The sequence below is a fragment of the Nesoenas mayeri genome, assembly GCF_963082525.1.
Source record: "Nesoenas mayeri genome assembly, chromosome: 8".
Taxonomy (NCBI): Eukaryota; Metazoa; Chordata; class Aves; order Columbiformes; family Columbidae; genus Nesoenas; species Nesoenas mayeri.
The window spans coordinates 9,920,412-9,947,996 of NC_137554.1; the positions used below are offsets into that span (position 1 = coordinate 9,920,412).

General features: G+C 43.8%; 1 protein-coding gene across 3 annotated transcripts; it reads left to right on the forward strand.

The window, feature by feature from the left end:
• Positions 1 to 3,569: 3,569 nt before the first annotated feature.
• Positions 3,570 to 17,717, forward strand: LMO4 (LIM domain only 4; the record flags this gene model as incomplete). 3 transcript variants are annotated; one of them, XM_080349148.1, is made up of 4 exons in its annotated part: positions 3,570 to 3,610; positions 5,887 to 6,125; positions 12,932 to 13,028; positions 13,381 to 13,581. In XM_080349148.1, exons 2-4 carry the CDS (start codon positions 5,890 to 5,892, stop codon positions 13,579 to 13,581), a joined length of 534 nt encoding a protein of 177 aa, XP_080205274.1. In that variant the 5' UTR covers positions 3,570 to 3,610; positions 5,887 to 5,889. The 3 variants fall into 3 exon arrangements, with proteins under 3 accessions (XP_080205274.1, XP_080205275.1, XP_080205273.1); XM_080349149.1 differs by lacking the exon at positions 3,570 to 3,610 and adding an exon at positions 17,693 to 17,717 and having other exon boundaries at positions 13,381 to 13,536; XM_080349147.1 differs by lacking the exon at positions 3,570 to 3,610.
• Positions 17,718 to 27,585: the final 9,868 nt, after the last annotated feature.

A 27,585-nucleotide genomic window follows, 5' to 3' on the forward strand; every position in this document is an offset into this window, starting at 1 on the left:
TTATTTGGATCACAGGCTGTAACATTTTCCAGACGTGCAGATTGCAACTACCAAGCCAGCAATTTTATGCTTTCCTTTCCCTGACTCCAACAGCACCATGATATAAGCAGCCAGATTTTCTTCTGCATTGTGTTTTTTATCTATTCAGCCAAAATTAACAGTCTTCGAGGATAATGTATGCCAAGTGAATTTAAATCTTGCGGACTCAAATCGACCTAAAGTTGATGGATACATTCATGCCTACTGCTGAAATCTACCAATTACACAGAACTATGTTAACTTACCATAGAAACATCTCATCTAATAGCGCAGATGATGTTGAACTAACTAATTACATTATGGCACATAGACAATGAAAAACATAACGAAGATGACAGCACAGCAACAGCAGATGCTACACAAAAGAAAAATTAGGAAAATATTGCTCTGCAAAATGCTCTCAGTTAAGGTTTCCTCTGTTAAAATTAATCACAAAAATTAGTGAAGATCAGATTTCAGAAGAAGATATGAACATTGTAATGGCATTTGGAAGACATCATTAAGGCACTTAAAACTCTGCTCCTTGAGAAGGTAATTCCCTTTTTTTTTGTATCACTATCAGTTTTAAGACTAGTAAACATTTTAGTGCCTATGGCGTAGTTTCTTGGTAGAATATCTCTTCCAATAAGGCGAAGTCCTGATGGCTCTTCCAGAGTCTGAATTTGGTAGCTTCCAGCCATTACAGATTTAGATAATTAGACAACTTAGATTTTATTTTAGCTTGGCATTTGCTCTGTTCTTGTGCTCTTAGCTGTCAGAGAGCTAGAATAACAGTGACTGTTGCTTATCTGTAGGATGCCTCGTTACTTTATACATTTCAAATTGTACCAGATCCTAAATAACAAATCTAAAACTGCTGAGTATGTTTAAATGTAATAGGTACATAGAGATTACGTCCAGATGATGTATTTCATAGACCTATGCTAAAAAATACATTTGTTTTAACCATACCACCAGTCTTCTCTCCCCTTTCCCTGTGGAAGTTTTCCTCGAGCTTCCAGTCCACTTTACGCACTGATTCTGAACATATCCCAGTCTACGGAGAAAGACAGAAATAGATTTTTCTCCTGCATTTAAATCATACCTCTGGTGCCATTCAAATTTTAATATTTAATTTTTATATAAATAAAACCAAAACGTATCTATGATATCCTATGTTTTCTCAAGTACACTTTTCCTAGCTAGACATTTTTTCCTTAAATTTTGACTGGTTACTGGGAGCACGTCTCTGTGGCCCAGCTCAGGCCAGGGATGCAGAAATGAAGGAGGCCCACAGGTGGCGATGTGGTTAAAGCACACCTGGGCTCTGATTCCCGAGACCAGATTTACCAGTCGGCCTGTCAGAGGGAAGTTGGTCTGCATTTTTGTACCGATGCACTTATTTATAAATAAATACTCTCGGGTAAAGTTTCGTATACCTGTGTGGAGACATCCCTTCTACGTTACCCTCCAGCAGGAACAGGTTTAAAAGACTTTGTTGTCTGGACAGCAGAGAGACGGTGGACGCACACAAACTTGCACATCAGTCAGGCTGCCATCACTAAATATCTATTTGACAACAGCAATTAAGCGTGCCCCTCCAGCGGTGCCAGGACGTGTCCTGCCCCCTCCCGCGGCACAGCCCGGTGCCAGGCAGCGCGCAGGCAGGGCAGCTGCCCGCGCATCACTGCAGTCGCAGCAGCCTGGCCAGCCAGTCCCACCGTCCTCACTGCATTGGCTGCTACTTACGTCAGCAGTCTGGAATCAAGAAACTCGTATTCTGAAGTTTTTCTGTTCTTTCACAGATCGTGGAAATGTAGAATTTTGCTGACTCTCTGGCTGTGGCTGGCTCGACGAAGCACGTTTGCGTACGCTGTGACAGAGGTGTGCCCTGTGCGGAGACGGTACCAGGCAAGAACCTATTCTAGCAGTTGGGCAAATCCCTGACACACTTACAGGAATAACTGTTCATGGGGATAACACACACTAATTATGCCGCGTTTATAGATACTTTTATTATTTTAAGATCTTTATTAGCTATATGGTGCTGTACTTCTGCTTATCCTATGTGCTGCACTTAGGCCTCAAAAATGTGCAATATGGGGGGGGGGCGTGTTTCAAATTTTAAGTGTCCCTACTGAATATTACTTCTGATGTGCTATCATCCTTGGGCTTCTTCCTCAGAAATGCAGTTGTCTTCTCAAATGACAAGCCGTGCTGCTAACTGCCAGCCAAATGCGGCAGTTTAACCCTTTTAAACCTTTACGGGGTGCTAATAACAGCGGGCCGTGCCCGGATGCGGGTTCCTGAGCACAGCTCCCCGACAGTTTCACCGGGTAATCTTTGAAACTCGCCGCCTCGACACGGCCCCCACAGCCGAGGGGCACGTCCCTGCCGGCCTCCTCCCTGCCCCGGCACGGGACCCGAGTGCCGGCGCGCCCCGGCGACGGGGTGCGCAGCCCCGGGGGCAGGACGAGGCCGCAGGCAGCGGGGGGCGCCAGGAGGGCGGCCAGCACCGGCACCCAAGGCCGCGCCTCCGCCCCGGCCCGGCGGGGGAAGCGCCCAGCAGCCGGGGAGGGCTCCGAGCGCCGCCGCCCGGGCGGAGCGGCCGGCTCGGGGGCAGGCGGGACAGCCCCTCGCCGCCAAGTTTCTCAACTGGTGGCCGGGGGCGGGCGGCGCCCTAACGGCCGCCAGCGGCGCCCCAACGGCCGCGCGCGCGCCTCCTCAGCGGCCGGGCGGCGCGGCCGGCGCTGCCCACCTGACCGCCTCCTTCCTCTCCATTCCCCTCCTCCTCGCCCCCGCCCGGGCTCTTTTTTTTTGCCTCCCCTTTCACTCATTCCTTTGTCTTCTCGGGGATTGGCAGGTTTTATTATTCCGCCTGAACAAGCCGGGGGCGGATTGGCTGCGGCGGGCTGACGGCGGAGCCGAGCCGGAGTGTAGTTGGGATTCTGCTCTGTCAGTAACACATGTGTGAGGGCAGCGGGAGCACACGCACACGGACACCCGCGCGCGCGCCCGCGCAGGGACACAGGCACTCCTCACTCACACACACGCAGGCTCGCGCAGGCGGAGGGGCCTCCTCCCGCGTCCCGCCCGCGCCGCCGCCGCAGGATCCCCGGCAGCAGCTCCGCGCCCGGCCCCTCGCAAACTCGCCGGCTCTCGCCCTCTCCGCGGAGGCGCCTCGGCGGGCCGCGGCGGGCTCGGCGGCCGCCACAGCCCAGAGAAGGGGGCGGAGGTGGGGGGGGCGCGGGGGAAGCGGTACAAAGTGAAGCCACATTGCCAAACTTACCCGGCGATTGCAGCAGCGAGCGGCGGCGGCGCCCTGCGTGTGCAGCTCAGCGGCGGGGACCGAGCTCTGCAGCTCCCCTCCAGGGAAGCGGGAGCTGGAGGAAGGACCCGGGCAGACGCCTCTCATAGCAATATCTATATTTTTCCAGCCTGGGCTGCCCCTCACCGGGCGGGGGGCTCCCTCCAGCGCTCCCGAAAGCCAGAGAGTGGGCGAGCGCTGTGTTTCGTTTCTTTGCAAGGAGACCTCCTCCGGCACCCCGAGCGGCGTTGCTCCCCGGCCTTTTGCAATATAGAGGGGAAGCAGGTAAGAAGTGCCGGTAATTACCCCTTGTTTTTTCCAGCGGACGTGCGTGCGGTTCGTGCCCGCGGCCCCGGCGCCGCCGCCGTCCCGCGCTGCCCGCCGCGGAGGGCGCGGAGCGGGGCGCCCCGGGCGCGGGGGAGCCGCGGGGGAGCCGCGGGCCCCGGGCATGGTCGCGGCCCCCGCGTACAAAGCCCCGCGGCGGCCGCCGCTCGGGGCCGCTTCCCGTTCCCCCCTCTCCAGCTGCCGCCGGGAAAGGGCTCTGCCTGCCTCGGCTCCTCTGAATGGAGGGGACGGGGGGGCCGGGGGGGCTGGGGCACCCGCTTCCCCCGTAGTAAACACTATTCTGAAACAGTGGCAGAAAAGATCAAAGTGAGCGCTCTGTTTCTCTCCTCTCCAATTCCCTTCCTGCCCCCCACACAGCCTTTTGTTTCAATCCAGGAGAAATCCGGTGAATCACCTAATTAAAACCGAGACATGAATTAAGCATCCATTTTTGTACTACAAATTGCCAGCTCTCCGCCTGTCCCTCCCTTGGTCTCCATTAAAAAAACACCAGAGACGCTGTTAAAAGGGGGGGGGGGGGGGGGTATTTTGCCTCTAGCTTCCAGCTCTGCTTTCTATTTCACCGACTCCTATCCCAGGACCTAAATTGCTTGGCTGTGTAATTACTAGAGTAAGCCTATTTAAGTTAAAAGCTTTTTCCCCCCCAACTCTAAATGAAACTTGATGAGGGCCCGTCCTTAGTTATCAAGGGAGTCACTTTCTGGTCAGTCCTCTTGATTCATCTTTTTAGATTTAATCAGCATTAAGGTATTGCTTGTCCTTAAGAGCTTTAGCTTAATGGGGTTACTGGATGGTTTTCTCAGTGTAACGTTTCCCATTTTATATTTATATGTATTTGCCGTCGACAAAGACGGGCTAAGGTGGTGGCACGGAGTCCTTTTCTTTCTTTTAAGAAATCTGAAGTGATTTAAAGCGTAGGGAAACTGTTTAAAGACTCGGAGCAGGAAATGCAGATTCATTTAGGCTGTAGCTGGAAACTGTAACAAAAGGCAATTCCTTGAACAAATGCATCAGAAATCAATTTACATAAAGGTATATGATGCGTTCGGATAAATGCAATGCTAATGGCTTTTAGAGTGGTTTTCTTTCCAAAGTCTCGGGGTTTTTGTTACAGCTTAATTGGTGCAGTTCTTCTGGTTTATTGTGCGGTCACTGGACATACCTCCAGGTACTCTTTCTGAGGAAATGTGTGTTTCAAATCGGCCTCAGTTCTCCTCCTGCAGCCGAGTTGGGCCAGTGGCAGGAAAGTTCGTCCTCGCTGCTCTGGAGGTATCAGTCTGAAGGTCCTTAGCAGATAGCCAGATGCCTCGGCATGAGCACATACGGCTTACAAAGGACAAAGACAAAACATGCTGCTTAATTGGCAGTAAATAACTTGATCTTTTTATAGTATAAGTGACTAGAGGAACACCGGGAGTTTATTGGGCTCTGGATTGAAGGCAACAAATTAATCGGTTTAGAGTAAGCTTTATGAATTGATTCCTATATTATCTCTCGGTTGTCCTGCTTGCATAAAGCATTTATTAGAAAGTGAAAAATGCCCTTAGTAGCAATTTTGGGGGCGGCCAGACTCCCTCCAGCTGGAGCGGTGCACTTCATTATCCTGCTGCTCTCCTATGGCCGGTAAACTTTTTTTTTTTGAGTAACAAAGCTTTAGCTTTTAAACTGCTGATCAAGGGCAGATTAGCCAGACAAAAGTTGAGTATGTTTGTGTAGGAAGTTAGCAGGCGTCCTAAAGTTCAATGATCTATTATTCAGGCCAGTGTCCTCTGTCTGGAGTGTTTTCCCTGGGTGTTTTTAATGTCTCCAAAATAAAACAAAACCCATCAAACGCCGAGGTCTGGGGGCCGGTCCCGAGCCCCTCGCTGCCGCCCCGAGCCTGCCGAGTCTCTTCTAGACTGAAAAACCAGTTTCACAACTTTTTTTTTTTTTCACTCCTCACACACTTTTTTTTTTCATAACCAAAACAAACCCCGGGACTGTTCCTGACTTGTGAGCTGCAGCTGCACAAGCCCGGAGCGGGAGGGGGGGCCGCACTGCCTCTGCCCCCCACGCCCGCAGCTGCGCGGCCGCGGGCAGCCCCGCGCCCCGGCCCGGCCGAGCCCCCGCGGGCCCGGCAGCGGCGCTGGCCCCGCCGCGGGCGCAGCGGGAGGCGGGCGGGGTGCGCGGCGCTGCCGGCCCGTCCCTGACCCGCCTCCGCCCCTCTCTCCGCGCAGGCCATGGTGAACCCCGGCGGCAGCTCGCAGCCGCCCCCGGTGTCGGCGGGCTCCCTCTCGTGGAAGAGGTGCGCCGGCTGCGGGGGGAAGATCGCCGACCGCTTCCTGCTCTATGCCATGGACAGCTACTGGCACAGCCGCTGCCTCAAGTGCTCCTGCTGCCAGGCCCAGCTGGGGGACATCGGCACCTCCTGCTACACCAAGAGCGGCATGATCCTCTGCAGGAACGACTACATCAGGTGAGGCGCGGCGGCACGCAGCGGCTGGCGACGACCGCTGTCCCCCTTTCTCCCTGTCTTCTTTGCCCTTTTCCCCCTTTATTTTCCGGTGGGCAGACTGACTGGTGGGTGCCCATGGCGCGGGGCGGAGGGGTGGGCTGGCTCCGGATCGCTCCTTCGCTGGGAGCGGAGGGACGTGGGGGCGCGGAGACGGATGTTAGCGCCTAGCCCAGGGCGCAGCTGCGGCTGCCAAGTGGAGGGAAGAGTTGGGGGGGCGGAACGACGACTGTAACTTTAAAGTGGTTTGTCAGCACAAAACAAGTCCTAACTAAAAATAAACAGCAATCAGAGAGGCTAAATTAATCTGCTTTGTTGTAGTGTTGAAGGAGAAGTGTGCATATCTGAACGGTAAATGTTAAAATCGTAGGGCTTAAATAAGGCTGTGGCAGAGGTGCTAAATAATGAAATGCCTGCCTTTAGTATCTGATTAATTATTATATTTACATAAGCACCTTTAAACTCCTTTGAGTGGAAACAGAATGACTCATTCTCTGTTCTCCTTGTGAAAGAGCTGATTAACCGTCAGTTGGAGGGCCACCGATGCTACTTATAGCCAAAACCAGTGCGAGAATGTTGTCTTCGCATTGTTAGAGGGAATCTTTGAACCGACATTTTTCTTAACTTCCAGTATAGAAAATGCGAGGCGCAGCAGAGGAGGGATATACTCTTGCCCTTTATTTCTTATCTCTTCCTTTTTTGAAGCTGTTCGTTCTAAATGCCACAGATTTGGGTAGGGGGAACTAAGCCTTATTAATCTCGCATCTGTTGGGGTACAGTAAGATTACGCAGAGTATCCCTTCCAACAAGTTTCCAATATAATTAATAGAAAGAATTCATGAGGTCAGGTACCCGTACGATCTTTTCAGGTGAACTCAAGCTACTTAAACTCATTAATTTAAAAGGAGGCATTTTGAAGGATTACACATTTAATTTGAGTAAATGGTTTGATAGACTGATGCACATGAATGCTTCAAGGAGGTGTTCTATTTCAACATTCAGTAATTAAAAAAAACAACAAAAAAGCCCCATACCTTCCTGGCATAACAGAAATGCTTAGTTAAAACGAATTGTGTTTTGTTTAAATGCTTCTGGTTTCTCATTTACAGTAAATGTCAAGTGTTAACCCAGGTTTTTCTTCTCTCTGGCCCAAAAGTTCCACTGTTTTTCTTCCTTTCTGAAAAAAAAAAAAAAGGCTACAAAATGTTACAAGTTTGCTTGTACTGGTAAAACTTGACTTGTGTCAAGGAGCACAGGACTGTACTGAATGTGTGCATATGCATGGAGGCTTCCCTAGTCTAAAAGGACGGAGTTAAAACTTGGTGACTCTGATAGCGCAGCTTTTGTCCTGATACATGGCTGCATCTTTGGTCAGTTAAGCAGATGAAACACATCCCTCAGTATCTTTGACGAATTGGAGCCTTATCTTCGCTAGTTTGGGGGATATTTTTAGAAATAAATGGTAAAAAATCAGCACATGGGGGGCTTTTAATGGCACTTTTTGGTTGTGATCCTAAGCAAGAAGCCTAAGCCTGGCAGAATTGTAATTAAATAGAGCAGAACGGTGTTAGGGTGAGAGTCTCATTTGAAGTGGAAAAATTGCCACTACTGTTAAGATGCACTGAATAGTACAGATTCATCACTCGACCAACACCATCAAACAAACCCTCATGTCTGATTACTACTAATTAAAAAGAGAAGATGCGTCCACTGTATCCCAGAGGCAAGTTCAGGCAGGCTTATCGCAGTCCTCTGGTTTTGTGTTGCCAAAAATTAATACTCATTTATTTTAACGAGTATTAGGATGCTTTATCAGATGAGGGTTTTGAATTGATCTCCTTGTTCTATCGCCTGACTTCTCTTTAGATCTGTGTAATTTGACTTGCAAAAATAACTCTGACAGATGCTTGCTGAAACTTGAACTGGACACCGTACACTCAATGTGGGGTAGGACAGCCGGGCCCGGCCAGGGCCCAGTTAACTTGGAGCTTTCCCTCTGGAAGCGGACTTTGCCGGCTTCCTCGGGGGTGGTGCTGGCATGAGCGAGGCCCTTGCCCTCTTCTTGCTTGAAATGGCCCCGTTTGGTTGTGGATGCGATGCCACCCATTTGGCAGCCAGGCCCTCCGGTTCCCCTTCGCCATCCTGCCCCCCTCTTAATTATTCCGTAGGGCTTTTGCGCAGCACGTTCCCTTCCCCGGGCAAGAGCCACGGGCACGGTTCTCAACCGGAGATGTGGGAGCACGCAAGGCACGACCAACAAAATGAGAAAGAGGATTGATCAGCCCGGCAGGCGCCAGGTGAAAGGGACTTGACTCCTCCGGGCCAAGACCACGGGGCCATTTATTAATGAGCTTTTTTAACCGTCTGAGGTTGTGTGTGTTTTTCTGTTGTTGTTTGAACAACACAACACTCCCCTTTCCCTCCCTCCCCTCAAAACCCGACAACAAATTAGCCGTAGAGCTACAGCAGCGGCTTTCATTGAAAGCCAAGGTTCCTGGGAAAAGAGAGGGAGGCGAAAATCCCAGTCCCTTCCCTCCCTCCCCACGGCGAGCGGCGCGCTTGCAGGAGGGGAGCGGAGCGCGGCCCTCCCAACCTTAAGATGCCAGATAAAGCAGCAGCGTGGCAGCGAATCCGCACAATTAAAAGCTTTAATTAGTGTCTCCTCCATTTTCTCTTAGTTCTGATAGGTTTTATCTAATGAGATCTGGTCCCTGGCTTAGATCTGCTCGGAATGACGTGTCCGAAATGAATGAGAGCCGCGTCGCAAACAAAACATTTAATTAACAAAATTGGCCTCTAAGAGAGAGCAGGGAGTGGTGGGGAAGGGGGAGAGGGGGGAGGCTGCCCAGGCGCCTCTTAAAGGGGCAGCGCCCGCGGCCCCTCCCCGGGCGCCCGCTCCTCGCAGCGCTGCGTGGGCGCAGCCGCGGGGGGTGCGTGGGGCCGCGCCAGACCCGGCCAAGGGGCGCCCACCCGCAGCCGCGGAGTGCGCCGGGGGGGGCGGAGAGAGGAGAAGGGGCCGCCAGGCAGAGAGTTCATTTCCCTGGTAATCAGCAGCAAGCTGCTATATTCAGGGAATGCTGTCCCTTTAATTGAACAGGCTAGGTAATTAAATGGCACTTTTCCAATAGGACGTGCTAGGTAAATCTAATAGTTGGTTATTTAATATCACTTTGAAGTCTGCCCACTCAAGCACAATGACAGCACAGGAGCATGTGAACTATTAGCTAGGAAAAAAAAAAAAAAAACAGGATCTCAAAAATTAATTAAATCGCATGCAATTTAGGGGGAACGTTTATCTTGATTTGTCATAACAGAATTAATTCAAGGCCTCCAATTCACTTGGGGGCAGATCTGTTACTCTGAATTAACCAAGCGTAATTTGGCTGTTTTTTTTTTTCTTCCCCTTCCCTAATGCAGCACTTGCCATTATGCACAGCCCCCCTTTTAAGTATCAATAGCTTCTGGTGCTTTTAAGGTGCTTGGTCTCTAGTTGTTCTGAAGTACCTTTAATGGACTTGGCTCCAGGCGTAATTTCTGTGTTGCCTTTCTTTGTTACATTTAATATAGCCGGTGCAGAATTTAGATTAAATATAGGGAATGTACAGAAACACCAATGGCTTCTGGATCAGTAGGTCTGGATGTGCATTTCTCTTCGGTAGGGCTCAGATATGTATTTGTGAACACAAATGTGCGCTGTGTTGTGTGAGAATCAGAGCAGTCAGATCTATCTCCACAATTTTGGAAACAACTAGAACCTTATTTTGTTAGTATAAGTTGCTAGAGATGTGTTTCTGCTGATACTGAATTTTGAGCAGCACGACGGGAAATTGGGCTGAAAAGATTTCTTGCTGCCTTCATTGCCACTCTAGTGAAAGTTCTGCGAGAAAAAACCAGGAGCGTTTGTGGGGGGTGTGGGGAGCGCTGTGTGCAACCACACAGCAGTTAATTTAAGGTGGCTCAGGAAAACGTTGCTACGTGTAGAAGAGCTGCCTTGTCCGTATAGGGAACCTCTTGATGTTTGTGATTGATTGCATTGCCCAAATGTTGAAATATTAATGACCTTCTTGGACTGAGGACCCAAAGAGGAAACTGAAACCAATTCTGTCATCACAATTAAAGAGTCCCCTGGCTTTAATTAGCCTGACCTGGGGTATCTCTACCCATTGCTGCAGTTAAAGAGAAAAGAGCCCATTAAAGTCCAGTCTGAGACCGATAGCTACTTAATTGAGCACCTAAAGCCTCAAGCCTTTTAAATCAAATACTGTCCTGGACAGTCCCCCTGGTTAGATAATTAGCTCTCCAGCCTCTCAGAAGCCATGTGAACCAACTTTTTCAGTAAAGAGTAGTCACTGTGGAAGACTTCCTTTACTGGTAAGGAGGAATAACCTTTTTTTTAGAAGATAAAACCTTTTCACCGTTAATGGTATTACAGAACAAAACCATTCGTAACAGTGGAGAAGGAAAAATAAGCTTAATTTTCCTGGTAAATAATGCAAAGCAGTGGAAGGGTGTTCTGACTTTGCAAGTAATTTTTAGGGAATTGAGCAGCAGATTCAGCTGAAGTGACTTACCAAAAGAGAATTGTTCTGGGAACACGCTTAGGGAAAAACGGAGACGTGTGGAAAGCCTCTGGATTAGTTTGACTCCGTTTATTAGAATTCACAGACATTCACAGCGCACGGCCACTTCTAGTCAGAGAGAACTGTAGAACGAATGAGCGCTTAACGAAGACAAGTCATGAATGGGCTCAGGGTTCCAAAAGCTGTGCTTGCAGTTGGGTGGTGCAGCTGTGGTGGGGGTTGCAGGAGCCACCGACCAGGTCCAGATTCTCCTGGACAAGCGACATTGACTGTTCCTCTTTGCCTTTCTGCTTCCACCCTACACTGCAACACCCTTGTCGCCTCCCCCTTAGTCTGTATTTTTGGATCTTTGCTCTAGAAATGTGACAGTGCCTTTTGCCTCCTCTTGCAGTGCTTCCCCTGCACCTTTTCTACCTGCCAGCTTCACTACTAGCAACAATGGCAGGAGAAAAATGCATATTGCAAAGCTTTGGAAGTAACCTCGATGCATCATGTAACTACTCAGAGCTGATCGTGATTTAGAAGATGCCCTAATAACGCACCCGTAGTTTCCTGACAGTTCAGTCCCTTTGGCTGGAGGTCCTGGCAATGTATTAGTTCAGCTTTCCCTTTGTAACCACTGTGATTCTGCAGGAACGTGTCAATGTGTCGTGGATCTCAGACTAATTAGTTTTGAAATGGAGTTTTGATTGAACTCTTCAAATCGATGCTGCTGCAAAATTTGTTTCTCAGCTTCCTATTAAAAGCCATCTTAAGGGGCAGTTTTACTACTCTCTCTGTCGTTCAGTCGATACATTTAATAACAACTTACAGGCTATTTTCAATAAAGTGGCGACAGCAAATTAGTAGTTTGAACATGACAAGCCTCCTCTGCGAGCTCAGATTCTGAAAATTCAAAGCAATTATTTTTATACAGAGGCACACTGCAATCATTCAGATTACGGGTATTCTGTTGTAATGCGTCTCCTAGGTTGACACGAACAGAATTTTATGACTTTATTTGGACACGAAGGAGATGCAAATATTAATATTTATTATGACACCAATACGCTAATTTGTAAATCCTATTACTATGTTTTACATCGTGCCGAAAAGTGGGTCTGTGACCCTGCCAGCTAGTTGAGTTTCTTTTTTTACTGCCAAATGATCCTGGTAGTCTTTATAAATATTTGTGTATATTAGAGGCACGTGCAAAAGCAAATAAAGGTTTTCTAATTCTAGCCTGTAAAAGCAGAACTCAATAATCATTATTGTATTACGTTTTGCATCGATGTGTTGTCCCTTTAAATGGATTTGAAGAATTATGTATATATTTTTCTTCACCACTCTTCTGCCTATCCCCCTCCCCCCACTGCGTGTGCCCCCCCCAATGGCAGATGTTGTGGTCTCATTTGATTGCATAGGAAAACTGCAGTGATACAGCAAACACCCAGAGAGATATGATGACAAATGGGTCCAGATCCCGGTAAATTACTTTCTGCTCAAATCGAAATTTCATTCAGTTTGTTGCTAGCAGAGATGAAGTAATCTAAATTGTGGACTCAGGAGCAGATAGAGGGAAGTTGGAGCAAGCATTTCATTATCAAGAGAGAGAGAAGGTTAGGATGAAAGAGATGAGCAGAGGCAAATCTAAAGTGTTGACACCATGATTGAAAAGGTTAACCCATACACATTATATATCAACCTGGATAGCAGAGAGTTTCTAATGGAAACTCTGCACTGATGGAGGTTTACTGGAGTTTCAATACACTGAGCATGATGTCTTCTTAGATATACAATCAAATCCTCTTAACCCTTTTGATGACTCATATCTCAAGATATGATTAAAGTACAAAAGAGTTCTTCATATAATTTCAAGGACACAATGCATTTAAACTCCAGTCATGAATTGTATCTTTTTTTACGATGAACTCAGTAATCTGATAAAATGTGTGTAGTACAGAATTGTTTGTGTTTCTAGAGGTGTAAGTCAATATTTCTGATTAAATCCTGTGTAACCACATTCGAGGTAGGGTGAAGCTACCGGTTGTTACACAAAATTATACTGTTTCAAATTATGACGCGTAAGCAAGTTGGAAGACGGGGGTCAGAAGTCGAAAAGAGTTGTGTAATAAACCATTGCAGTGATGCGCAAAAATGCTTAGAGCCTCCCGTGTATTAAATTATTCATGATCATCACCTCTGTTTCAGGTTATTTGGAAATAGTGGTGCTTGCAGTGCCTGTGGACAGTCCATTCCTGCCAGCGAGCTGGTCATGAGGGCACAGGGCAACGTCTATCATCTTAAGGTGAGGCCTTTTTGATACGTATCTTTTTAGTAGCTGATTAGTACTGCCGGGCTTCTTTAGTGTAAAATCTGCATCTGCTTATGAATGAAATGCAAAGCACTAACTAGAAAGATGAGTGTATATTATAAAGCTTCCCTTAGTGTGTAGCTTTGTTCCCTCGTAATCGGTAGAACTATACGTGAGTTATGTACTGCGTAGTCCCAACAGGTAAGACCGATGCCATATTTGGAGATGCAGAAACCAAGCAGCTCCGTATCTCAACTGCGCTCGCAGTCTCTGAAGTGTAATTTTCAAACCTGCAGCATACTTAATTTGTGCTGTAGTTTCACTTGCTGTCTCTTTCTTTTTTCAGTGTTTTACATGCTCTACCTGCCGGAATCGCCTGGTCCCCGGAGATCGGTTTCACTACATCAATGGCAGTTTATTTTGTGAACATGATAGACCTACAGCTCTCATCAATGGCCATTTGAATTCACTTCAGAGTAATCCACTACTGCCAGACCAGAAGGTGAATACTCAACAATTACTAATAAGCTTTATTAGAGCTAAATGAAGATCAATTTCTTTTCATTCTAATAGCGGACATTCCCCACCCCCGCAAAGAGACCTTTAAGTAACTGAACTTAACTTAAATAACTTAGGTGTGGGGGATATGGGGAGAAAATACTAACCTTTTAACTATGACATATAGGGCGAGTAGGTTTATTTTGGTTTGGGCATGTGCATCTGTACAGCTGTTGAACTCCTTGTGTACAAAGCAAAACAGAGAGCATGCATTTATAAAAACTCTTAACAAAGAGAAGTATTTTATTTTATAATCTTGAAATTAAGGGCTACAAGAGAGCAGGTTTCTGTGGGAGGAAAATTAGATCCTTTAGTATGGAAACACGTGTCTTGTGAAGAGAAGGTTCTTGAGCTAAACCAATGTATTTCACTTTAATATTAAGGTTTTAGTGGAGGAAGCATGCTGGGGTCCTCATTCAGAATTCAGTATTTTCTTGTCTGTTTTGGATGTCATAACTCAGATTTAAAAACCAAAGTGCCATTTTCTTATCGCTCCGTAACACTAATAGCTCAACTCTCTCTGTGGTTGATAGCTCTGGGTTTCTAGCTAAATGAGTAAATAATGACCGTACAAATCATATAGAGAAGAAGGAAAAAAAATTCTGATCAACAGTTGTCCTGTAACTCTGAAACTAGATAGTTTTAGATCTCTTTTAATCTCCTTAATAAGTCCTAAAGCTATGCAAGTGAGTGCATTTTGATAACTGCTGTGCCTAATTTGTAACAATTACTGTCAACCTTGAGTTAAGAGACTGTTCATTCCACCCTGGTCCAGAAAAGAGTGAATGTATGACTCTTGCACATAATTTTATTCACATCATATTTCATACTGATTATGTATTGATGACATTGATTCATTTACTCTTTACAGCGCCACTTGCATGGATATTAAATCTTATTGACCACAGATGAATTTTAATTTCAGATTGGTGATAGATTTTTCCATCAGCTCTGATAGTATATTTGACTTTTTCATCATTAACCCAGGCAATCACACAGCACTGAGTTATTGCAATGAAACAAAAAGTGCACACTTCAGTTGGTAATTCTTTATAGATTTACAATAGGAACTTCATTAATGTCTGTAAGGTTCACAAAAAATAACATTTATCTGCAAATAGGAATTTGGAAGATTAAAAAAACCTGGGACAAACGGTAGGCTGATCTAGTCTGTAATGCACAGGATATTTTTTAGTGCCTTTACTTAGTGGAGAAATAGGTCTAAGAAAACACAAACTGATTTTTAATTTCCATGATTTCTTTTGTTGTGTTGCTACATTTCAATATCTGTGTTTGCTTTTTTTTTTTCCTGTGCATAAATTTACTGATTAATTTTAAGTATTCTTTCAACTCTTACACAGTGAATGTAATTACATCAAAATAAAACGTGGGTCTTTTTTATTTACTTAATTTGTCAATCGAGGTGATGACAGAGTTTGAGTACAAAAGTCCTGTATAGTTAGGCAGAACAAAGATAATTAAGATTGGAGGAGAATGTGCAGCGTCTTCTCAAGGAAGTACAAATACAGTTAAAGATTCATAGATTTATACTCTTGTGAATTTTAATGAAACAAATCTATAATATAGACTGGCTAGTAGTGAATCCGTTCAATGAATATTTGTAGGTATCCCATTTCAAAATATAGGTAAAACCATTCATCCTGATACACTGCAGTAAAAGGTTTACCATTCCGAGAGAGTGGTTTATCCACTTGTCTTCTACAAATGTAAAGTTTAATGTAACTTCAAATAGGTGTCTAAATTGTCATTTAGTTTTATCAGTGTAGTACTATGCCTTAGCAGAACATAAAAATGATTTAGTTGTAATAAAAGCAGTAGACATGATGAGGAACATAGAGCATGGAAAAGTACACTTGGGCTGGGCTTGCGGGGCTTGTGGCTGCAGACACTGGGTAGAAGCGAAATGCAGAGAGAAGAGTGAGAAGGCGTTTGTAGCGGTTCCTGTCACGGGTGTGAACTGCACTGATGAACAGGTACTAGGGAGAGGACTGGGGGGAGAGGTTCTAGGTTTGGTGTTGTGGTTGTGTGGTGGTGGTATTGTGCGGGGGTGTGTGTTTGTTTTAAAATCGTACAATATCACTATAAAATGGTGTAAGTTCTCCTGCCAGTTTTCAAAGGGGAACTGCAGAGCACCCGAACCCCAGGGAACTGAAATATAGTTGAGGTGACAAGTTGATAGTTGTTAGATTTTTTCAGGTTTCAGGAGTTTTGGAAGCTACTGGGGCAGGTGCCAGAGGGGTCGTGTTTGGTATGTTGTCAGTGTTTAAGAGTCTGAAGATGGCACATCAGAGATGTTTTCCAGAAAGCTGTGTGGTTTAGGGCCACTAATTAAGAAGTTCTTCTGCTCTGGCAGATTTGGCTGTAACAGATACTCTTTATTAAACATTAAAGATCTATCAGTCTCCAGGTTATTTTACCACTAGAGATTATAGACATAGCAGAATGTTCACAGGGTTCTATTATTAAACTAAAGAGATTGAGACATACTCCCAGCATTAAAGTATTTTTGTTGTGTGTGTATGTGAAAGTGACCATTATGAACTTGCTGTTGTCTTAACCCAGTTTACAGGTTTAAAAGCCAGCGGTGACTGGTGCAGGCACAAAGGGTTGCATGCCCCAACTTTGTTTAAAAACTTGCTTTTCTTTTTAAGGAGCCAAATGCTGGCTATTCCGCCTTTTGTCTCCCTGAGGCAGTGCGCACATGTAAATTATAACTAACTTCCCATCACTTGCTGTGTAGTTTGGAAGAAAACCCCCTTGTTTTATCTAAAGTCGGTACTGCTGGCCTGCAGTTTGCAAACTCCTCGTGTGCGATGTCCTGTGTGCCGTTTCGTTTGGAGGGACTGTGTTGTCAATAATTCCCTATGCTGCTTTGGTACCGGTAGTATTCCTGTAGTGTTTCTTGTTTGCAGCGGTATTACCACCTACTGGAAATGTAGATTTTCCACCGTTTGGCAATGTTAACAGCACAGGCTTGTCTTCAGCTTCTATACTTTTAAATAAAGAATGAGTTAGATTACGTCTCTCAGAGAAGATCTTAAAAATCTTCTAGTTTACATATCACTCAACAATTCCCTTGTAGTTACATAATTGGTGTTGTCTGTGTCCATAGTAGAAGATATTTGATGCTCATTTATTAAATATGCTTGCTGGCTGCTCCCTAATCTTTGTTCTGGACAGACAAATTACCTTTCTCACACTGAGCTTCAGCTCTGGGGAATTAAACCTCCAAGCCTCTACTACTTTAATTAGCTTGAAAGTGGGGGGTTGCAGTTACTAATAGACCTCGGGCTTTTAGTAACTTAGAGAAAGGGTGAAAAAAGAACTTCCTGGGAAGCGCAACATGTCATTGACAAACCATAAAAATCTAATATATATTATTTCATTTTGGTAATTGCAAACAGATTGTTTTTGAAGACTATGGATGATAATTTCTACATTATCCATGAAAGTTTAGATTTTTATTGAGTTAGACATTTTTAATTATTGCAATTCATTAACACCAGTGTGAAAGCGCATGTTTGACTTCATATATTAGAATGTTTATGTAACATTAACTAACACACCAGATGAGGAATTTTAAATGGGGGGGAAAAATCCTGAAATATCTATATTTAGCTCTTTTGCAATGCAGCATATTAACCTAAGTTGCCTTGGGAGGATATTGGCCGTACTTCTTATTTGCTTTACACACTATTTCTTCCAATTATAAGATTATATTACTGGCTTCTTCAAAGGCATGGCGTAACGTTGCTTCCCTTTAAAAGGGGCCCAGAAAAACCACCTTATTCACTGTACCTTTTGTTACCAGAAAGTACACGTATTTATTGTTGTCATCTCTTTTTTTTCTCGTCTCTTTTTAGTAGTGAAACTGCAGAAAATGTTTGCTTTTTGCTATTTGAAGTTGAAACATTAGCAGTATGAATGGATAGTGTAGAAAGCTTTAATCAAGTCACAGTTGGAAAGTAATCTAATAAAAAAGAGATTAGCGAATAAGAAAAAGACAAAAGCAGTCATGTTGTAGTTTCCTATCTCAATTTTAGTATTCTAGCTAAGATACCCATTTTTATTTCTTACAGGTCTGCTAAAAGGTCAGAGTAATGCAGAATGCGTGCCTTCATCTCAAATTTTGTTCATCACAGATGGATCCCATGTCTCCAAGTAGACAAGTCACCTTTGTAGCTAGCATCAGTGCCAGCTCCATACCATTGCACCTTCTTTATTCTTGATTGCCCTTCCCACATTTATTGGTGTATTAAAATGACTGAATATGAACATTAAGGACTCCATGAACCCGGGCTAATGGGAGACTGTAGAGAAAATGAAAAAAGATCCACCGGAGGACATCTTGGGGGGGGCGGGTGGGGAAGATGACTAATGAAGCTAATTAAAAGAAGCATTGAAATCTGCTTTCTACCCTCATTAACAATTAGCAGGGCACTGGCCAGTTTGTACCCTGTGTTTTACCTTAACAACATTCTATTTGCTCTTTGTATATTTAAGTGTTGTAAGGAAATGTGTTTCAATCAAACTGAACATGAGATAAAGATGTGGCTTTTGTGATATTCTATCACAAACACTTTTATTGTATCTCTGTACAATACAATGTATGTATGCATGTACGTGTTTCTGTCCTGATGTTGCTACTTCCCATGGCAAAAAAAAAGACAAAAAGAAAAAAGGAGAAAAAAAAGGCTCATAGCAGCTGCTGGGTAGAAATTTTCACCTACTTCTAATTTGCTGAATGAAGAAAAATCTTTTATTTGTGATATTTTCAGAGACATTTGCTCTAGTATGGTGTATTTAAATAATAAAAAAGTAAAACAAACACTATTGAATTGAGTATGGGTTTTAGAAGCTTTGCTCTTTTCAATTTTTTTTAAGTCTACCTTCAAAACCTGATTGTGAAGCTGTATCTTACACAGACATTACCCTTATTGTCAGTTACCTTTACAAGTAGCTTTTTGGTTTGGACATTTTTTTTGTCTCACGCCAGTAAAGAATTTGTTGAATGACTTACTTACCTGTGTTAGTGTTGGCAAAGAAGCAGAGCGCTGCTTCAGAATGATCTTTACGTTTCGGTGACGTTCTTCATTCTGCTAACAGCAAGTGTAATTCATATTGCAGTGACTTATGGTACTCATACGTGTACTGAGGTCTCTGTCCAGCTAAGGGTGTGCAAGTGTGGGTGAGTGTGCAAGCATGAGAGCGTACGTATATGGTACGTATATACCATAAGGCGTCAAAGACAAATAAAATAAAAGCCAACAAAAGGTCTGTACCTCACACTGAGTACTAGAATTGAGTTTTCCTAAAAGGGAACACAGTAGCTGTTCCGACTGCAGCTACATGAAGTTGTGTTGCTGTGCTAAGAGACTTAACTTTCCAAGAGTGGAAATCTTAAGGAAAGAAAAACACGTTTCCCGGGCTGTTTCCGAGAACCAACTGATCTCAAATATGATCTGTTAAAGCAAACAAACACAAACCACTGCCCGCCCCTCCAAGCAACAAAGCCTCCTCTCAGCTTAAACGGGAGCAGCTTCATTCCGTGGGTTTTTCCCATCAGCTGCCTGGCGGTAGAGCCGTGCGCCACAATTCCGAGAAAAAAGGCTGAATTTTCATGCTTGTAGCAAGAATACGAACATGAATCTGCGGCTGTGCTTTGGCTGCCCTCAGTCAGGAACCTGCAAGCACCTGGAATGTGCCTCTGCAGCAATTAATAACAAATCAATAACTACTATTATAGGTGACTAATACATTTGAAATACATCACAAGTATGTTTTCTTTTTGAATTCAATTTTTGAGAAGGGGTTCCCTGTTCGACATGCTTGGTTATGGAGTGAGCTTGAGTTACAGTTGTTGTGATGTCGATACACAAAAAGCTGATTTATACATTTATCTGCCTAAACAACAGAATTTTTAATAATAATAATAATTATTATTATTATTTTCCAGATTCTACTTGTTGACCTCTAGTATGCTGGAGGTCTGCTGAACAACTTCTTTTAATATGTCGGTGCTTGAGGAAAAACCAGGGCTGTTACAGAGAAAATAAACTGTTGTACAGCATAAGACAGTTTAGACAAAAGAACACTTGTATAACATATAAAGCAATAAAATGAAGCCACGTATGACTTCTTAATTAAATGCACTTACGAATTTTAAAAGTAATTTTCTAAGCTTTTTGATTTGGCATTAAAGTCTTTAGGTAGCGTCCTGCAAATCGTGCTGCTTCAATATCTTTGAAAAGACACTTGAAGTCATATGAATATGGAATTCAAGTATTAGTGAGACTGCAGACATCTTTTTATATTCTTTCAGTATAAGCACTCAAGGTACAGTGTTTAAATCTAACATGTACAGATTTTCAGTTGTCTAATATAACCTAGACATGCTAAGAAGATAGCTAATAACTTCTAGTAAGTAATGTAGTATAGCATTTAGTGATGTAGAGGTTGAAGTTCATTAACGGCTTTAAATAAACTATTATATGATTCATTTGTAAAGCACAGCTACCTATTTAATAGCTTACTTTAAAAGCATTTCTTAAGTTGCAGACCTATAAGATTACAAATGTCACTCATGTTAGCATAATCCACATGCAAGTGATGAAGTCTTTGCTTTGATGTGCTAAATTGGAGGAGGACTAATGGAGCTATGAATATACAATAGAACATATTTTAAGTAGTATTTTTGCTTTAGGTAAAACACTTTCTTGAAACCAGAGGCATTTCAGACAATAAGCCAGGCTCTAATGGGGACGGTAGGTGTGGGCAGGAGGCTGCTGGCAACACTTCCGTTTGTCCTTATGTGGAAAAAAACATGCACTTTTGGAAGAGATGGGTGAGGAAAAGCATGTTCACCTTTCATCACGCGCATTTGCTACACGGAGGCTGAAATCCACCCTCTGCATTAGTGCTGCTGAGAAGTCACACAAATAATCATTCAGGAAGAGCTCCCCTCACTCTCAAAAATGAACGCTGTTAAAAAAAATCAAAGGAAATATTACTAATCTGAAATCAGCCTCGTGAACCTGGATAAAATGCTCTGTCTATGCTGCATCTAAACGTCTCAATCATATAAATTGTCACTCTTATTAATGAAACAATTTTGTAAAAAGATTGCCCTCTAAATGGGTTTAATGTTTCTACCTATCCAGCTGTCTAGTGATGAGATTTACGCATCCTGGCAGGCAGTGGGACATTAAGCCTTTCCAAACCAAATTCTGTTTGCAACAAGATACCGTCTTTTCAGTCCTACATGATTTATCTTTAAATATTTTAACAGGTTATGCAGTATCTTATGAAATATAAAATGAGAACGTCTAACCCAAATGAAGCCTATGAAATTAAGTCACATCTTTAGAATATTAACCACACTGAGTTTGTCTCTCTTTTTCCCTGTTAGTTAGCACTGATAAAATTTGCATCATCTAATTTTAGGGTAAATACTAAAAAAAAAAAAGTAATAAAAAAATCACTGGCATGGTCCGTGTGACTTGCTATCGAGTACCGTCAGGCATTTCAAAAGATCATTTCAATTTAAATTTTTTATCAAAGCGTGAGGCTTTTTGCAAGGATCTACATTCTGAACAGCTGTATTAAAATAACAAAACTGAGATCAGAACATTTATGTATATATTTTTTTAAGTATTATATTTCTTCAGTGTGAAAGTATGTGTTCCAGGTCTGATTTCACTGCCTGAGCCTCCTGTACGTGCCCTACCAGACAACCACTGTTGCTGCTTGTTACTTTTAGTACCAGGTGTGTATGCCTATTGTCAGTCCAGCTAAGCCACAGAAGAGCTTATTGCAATTAAATAGCAATTTGTTTCTATGAAACTGCAATTAAAGTATTACTGATCAGCCATTTTATATTGGCAGTGCTTTGGCTGCATGTTAAACAGCGAAGAGCTCGCGATTTATTTCTGCAGAGTCTGAGCTGCGAGTCACAGTGCAGTGTAACACGCTCACCTGTGTCCCTTGTCAAGCCGAAAGCCCGAGTCCTCCGCGAAGCGCTCTGATCTCATCACCAGCACGCTGAGAGCAATGACAAGTCAGGGCTGAGCTCTGCGAGTTGAACTTGCAACTTACAGGACCTGAAGTTATTACAGTTTTCTGTTCCTGTATGAGCAGGGATGTGTTCGCTTCCTACAGGGGATGTTTTCAACTTCAGATTGATTCTGTTGAGAATGGGCTGCAAGTTGTGGGCCACAAGCCAATAACGTACTGCAGGTCCTGACTTGTTAGAGCTGTGTAAACAGGGCTACTATATCTCCTTAATCACAACTAATAAAAGACTAGAAGAAAGCAATCAATTACCTTATAAGTTCTGCTTTTTATTAAAAAAAAAAAAGATAAAAGTTTACCTGACATGGCTGTTATTTTCACACTTGTACAACAGATGAGACAGTTGACAGCAATCCAGTCGGCTTACCTGTGCACACCTGGGGTTTGCTGGCGACCGTTCGCCTGTGCTGTTCCCAGGAAGCCACAGCAGAACCCACCAGCCACCGCCCTGCTCCCCTGCCAAGCTTGGAACCACTCGAGGTTGACTTGAAATCTGAAATGTAAATTTTTGGTGCAAATTAAAAACTTGTTTGTAAGAACTCAAAGAGGAATTAACTTTGTAGTGGTAATTATCTTTCTTAATTTAATTATCACCATATTTTAACAAAGTCTTAGACATGCTAACTTCAGTTCCTGCGTTTTTGCACAGTGGAGGCTGAAGACATCCTCGCTCCTTCGCCAGAGGGGATGACATCACACCTGTGGCATGCGTGAGATAAGGTCTCTTCATTTAGAAACAGGTTCCTGTCTCTCAGAGATGTTCCTTGGGGGTGAGATGGCTTGGGTCCTAGTCCCGAAGTGTGACCCATGGTAGCTGAGTGCCGCCGAGCAAACCGCTGCGTCAGGTGGTGAATGGGTAACGCCGAGGCCCATGCCAGCGGTACGTGCCCAGCGTGTGCAGGCGCTTAGCCCCTGGCAAACGGCAGGTAAAGCGCTGTGCTTAAACCTCGGTGAAAATGGCCTGGCTGACAGTCAGTAATTCATTCCCCCACAGCAGATTGGTCATACGTCTGAGCCCAAGGCCTGAAAAAAAGTCCTATTTACTGGAGACAGACATGACTGTGTTGAGGATTTTTTTTTTTCCCCTGCGCTGTGGCTATTTTTTAACAAGTCAGGTTCTGTTGTTGTGTTTCTTTTAACAGTAGTTCTAGCATTAAGTTGACAGAAATGTTTTTGGTGTGCAGGAGAACACACAGTTCAAGGGGGAGGCGGCAGTGCCTGAGCCCACGGCTGGGGCTGTACGCCCCAGTCCTGCCTGGGGCTCGTGGTGCTGGTTCTGTCCCTGTCCATTGAATTGCAAGCAAGGGCCTGGCATCACAAGGGCTGGAGTCTTCCATTGCTTTAATGAGGCCTCTCAGTGCTACTGTATCAAAAGCAATAAACTGCAGAGGTTTTAGTGAGTGGAAAGGCATGTGCAGGCCGTACCACGGTGTGTTTAGCCAGCTCAGAAAAGATGTAAAGTTCAGCGACTCAAACAAGAGCTGTCCCTGTACCAGGGTGACGCTTGAGCAACGCTCTGTGGGGGCTCAAGCTCTGAAGGACCCGTCCTGAAAAGGGCCTGGGCTTTCAAACAGCAAAGTGCACACAGCCAGGAAGGCTGGAAATTTTAATAGGTGTTGAGTAACTTGCAAAAAATTTGAGCTTAAGCTTCTCTCATACTTACTGTTCAAATACAGGCCTCGTAGACCATTGTGCGATTTTGTTCCCATGTGTAATATCACTCTTACATTTTGTAAACATTTTATCTGTTTAAGTCTGTTTCCTGCTACATTAGATGTTCACCTCAGCTTACAAATACCGGGCTTGAAAATTACGTTTTTTTAAAAAATTAATAATTTGCTTTTTAGGATTTTTTTAATTCACTGCGATGTATTTAACTTAAAAAAGCTCTGAAGGGAGAGGTGGCTGTGGGGCCAGCCCGAGCTGTCTGTGTGCAGCCGGGTTTCTTTGCAGCTGAACCAGCTGATGTTTCCTTCTTGCACTGTTGGAATACGCTGTTAATTACATTTTGAATATCCATATACTTTTCCTCTTAGGGGATCTTGCAAGCGAGCTTTTAGCTAACAACTTCTGTGGTTCACCATAACCTCTCAGAATAATCATTGGTTCTATTGAACTTATGCCAGTTGTTTTGTTAAACTAAATTGAGAGAACAGGGCCTATATTCATTCTCGAAAGGCAAGAGATTGCCCTGTGATTTGGGGAAAACTTGATTGCTTACAGAAGAATAAATGGACAAGGCAGATATTAACTTTACACCTGACTTCAATTTCTTTGAGCAGTGGAGAATTGTCCAGTAGTAGGAAAAAAAATCCAGCTAGAACTCATAAGCCAGCCATTAGCAGGCTAATCTTATTGTGCTGCAAAATCATCAGCTGCTCATAGAAAACAAAGGGGCAATGAATGCGGTATTTGTCTTTTATTCTTAGGAAAAAACCTTACGATCAAACAGCCCTTAAAAGACTGAGCTGATCTGCATCCCACTTACATATTTTTGGATATCCTCTGATATTCGTTCCACTGATGTATTTGATAGGTAATTATATCAGCCATATCAAGATGCTGATACCAAACAGTGGAAGACTTCAGTGTTTTGCCATAAAGCTCATACCCCTTGTCATGGAACTCTCATCAGGAGCTGCAGCAATCATTCAGAAGCTGTAGTTGGTATTTTTGTGCTTATGCCACATTTAAGAATTATTATTCCTGCTTCATCAGTTAGTCTTTTTAGCTGGCTTGGAAAAAAAAAACCCATATTGCAAATGAGCTACTATTCTTATTTGTTGTTTTAAGAAGGGTAAGCACTGAAGTATTCAAATGGAACAGATTATACCTTTAATTACATCCAAACAGGATGCTGAGCTGATTTTTCTATTTTCTGTTTAATTGCTATAGTTCAAAAAGATATTGCAAATTTGTAGATGAATTATTTAAGCATAGCCTTCTGGCCCTTGTGTTTATGAGAGAGACCAAAAGGGAAAAAAAGAAGAATTTAAAAGAAAAAACTGCCACTTCTTTAAGAAAGAATTTTGTATAAAACATCTTGGGGATGATGTTTTAGCTGGATAGGTGTTTTATACTTTCTGAGAGGATCTCGGGATGTGATTTGTTTGTATCCCATGGGATTTGTTTGTATCCCAGCCTCAGCGGGTCCCTCGTTCCTTCTCTAACCTGTTCGTCGGTGAGCACGTCGCTTCCCGGAGGCGATCCCAGCCACCCACACTTGCCGTGGATGTGCTTGATCTCTGTTCTCCTGCATACAAGATGAGAATAATGAAAGTGAGCACAATTCATCACTTCTTCAACTAAATATATTTCCATTTTGTTTGCACGTGCCTGTGTATATATCATTCACTGTATGTATTTAGAATATGTACTACGACATTACAGCCAGTGATAAATCCTACTCACTTACTATATGTGTTATTTGCTGCAACATTAAGCTCAGTAAGAATTTTATATGTAACTTGTACCAAAACTAAATATATTGTGGAATTGATGCACAGTTGTAAACAAGAGCATAACTTCCCCCTTCAACACAGTCGAAGGTGGCAGCTTGCGTGGCAATTCTTTTGTAAACAACTGCAGACTTTCCAAAGAATAAGCTAGTTAATTACATTTTTAATGATGTTTTTAGAGAACAGGCTTCTTGAGGGGAGAAACCCCTATAACACCAACAAAACAAGTAAACTTAAGCTTGTACTGCATAAAGAAATGCTGTGGGGTAAAAACTAGTTTGTGCTGGGCCGAAGTCTTTTGCTCCCCCCACCTTCCTTTTTCTTCCTACTGAACATGCCCGTGTATTTTTTTATAGCTCTACTCTGAATTCAAAGAAAGATGACACTGGCACAATCTATTTCATTTTTTTTGGTGTGGATTATCTCATTTCATTATTTCCAATAGTGCTAAGTATGTGCTACCCACTTAGAGAGCTGATGCAGTGCGTAGCAAAGCTCAAGATGTCCTCTTAAATACGCAAAGCTTATGCAAGGCCATGACACAAGTAGGTTTTAAACGCTGGCAGCGTTGGCAGCTCTGAAGGGCTGATATGATACAGCCTTGCCGACACGTCACAGGTAACGTGGAGAGATTCGGGGAGAAACTGAACTAGCTGGAGTAAGAGTAGCACACAACTTTTATTGATGAAGTTCAGGGGAAAGAGGCACCGGGGGCAGCTGTATTAATCCCATAATAACCTGAAATATAATCAGTACATTGCTGCAGGGATGGCTAGGAAGGGAGGGAGGTGGAGGTGTCGGGGTTTAAGTTCACAGACTTTCCCAGTTCATTAAAAAGGGAATCAATCAGAGAAACAGGCTGGCTTTCAAAGGGCTGGCAGTTGTGAACGGGCCTCGGACATGGGGAGGCACGCAGATGGTGCACCGTCCTCGTGCAGAGGTTGCTGGAGCTCAGCAGCCACCTGTTTGAGGAGACCAAGCTAGTAAAATGTGTTATAATGTGCTAGGGGAGATTCTGGCTGGGTTTTGAGAACTTAAAAGCTAGGCAGTGTTGGTGCTGTGGGCCATATAAAGGTGATGCTGATAGATGTTTATAAAGGGAAAAGAGTTTTGTTTTATGATTTCTAGAGTGGTGGTTTAACCAGCAGGCAAATGGGCAGAAGGAGTCTGCCTACAGGACTCTGCTTTGTAGGCAGCTGGTATAATAATTAGCTCATTGCTATTGATTTTTGCCATCCCTGGACTGATCAGTGACGTATTTAAAAAAAAAAGAAGTGAAATTCATCTATCTGGATCTGGCATTTCCTACGTCCTTTTGATGAAGCTGGTGCATGTACACAGGCCAGGGAACATCCTCAGAGGGTGAGCTTACTCACACCCACAGGCACTGCGAGGTTTAGGACAGAATGCCCTATATTTAAATAGAACTCATGACTTTTTAATTACTACACAGTACAATAGGGCTCAATGAGAACACATGGTTGTCCAAACTGGTGTGCTGTGATTGCTTACCAGCAATAGGGGAGTGGGTTTAATCAGTGGTCTGTAGTTCACATGAGAATGAGTACTCACCACAGGCACAGGCAGGAACATCAACGGACTGACAGCATTTCCATGTGAACCTCAGCTCTGCATTGAGAAGATGCTCGCAGCGGACCAGTGAGTGCCCTCAGGGTGATTAATAGTTCCACTGATTGCTGGAGGAGCTGTGGAGAAGGGGAAAGACATACTTTGTCAGTATTAGAGTGAAGAGAAGTAGGTTCTTTTTTGCCAATACTTGCTTTTAAATAATTTTTGCTTTCTAAGATGTTTATGACAATATGAAAAAAACAATGTATCTATTATTCTGCCAGTCTTCAAGGCATATTTTTATCCCACCCACCCAACTTCACTGCACATTACTTTGGGCTAGCAAAACCCTTCTTTGAATATGATTAGCCACAGCTCGAACCCCTCCCATGTCTCTATGAGGTGGTTTAAAGCACAACCCAAGCTGGTTCCACATCTCCTCTATAGCACTCATAGGTCTTTCCGAGGACTATCCCTGAGCTACAGCCCAAGGCCAGTGAGTAGAAAGCATCTTTTCCAGTTTAATTTTTTAATTTCTTGCTTAAGTATCAGTTTCAACCATCTCCCCAGAATTATGATTTTTCTAAACATTAATTTTCTCTTCATCCCGGCCCCCAGCCCAGCCTTGTTCATGTGTCAGTGTGCTCTGCAGACTCGGTGTTCAAAGGGATTCAGCTGAAACACTAACGTGGCTTGGAGCTGGCACTCACGCGGGGCTTGGGGCAGCTCGTCGTGGCCTGACCTGTTTTTACTGAATCAGTTCCAGTTCAGCAGAAGTGGGTCAGACTACCTTCAGCCATGTCAATCCAGAGCTTCACAAGAACCCACCACTTTGGCAAAGTGGATATTAAATCAGTTGGAGAACAACCTCTGAA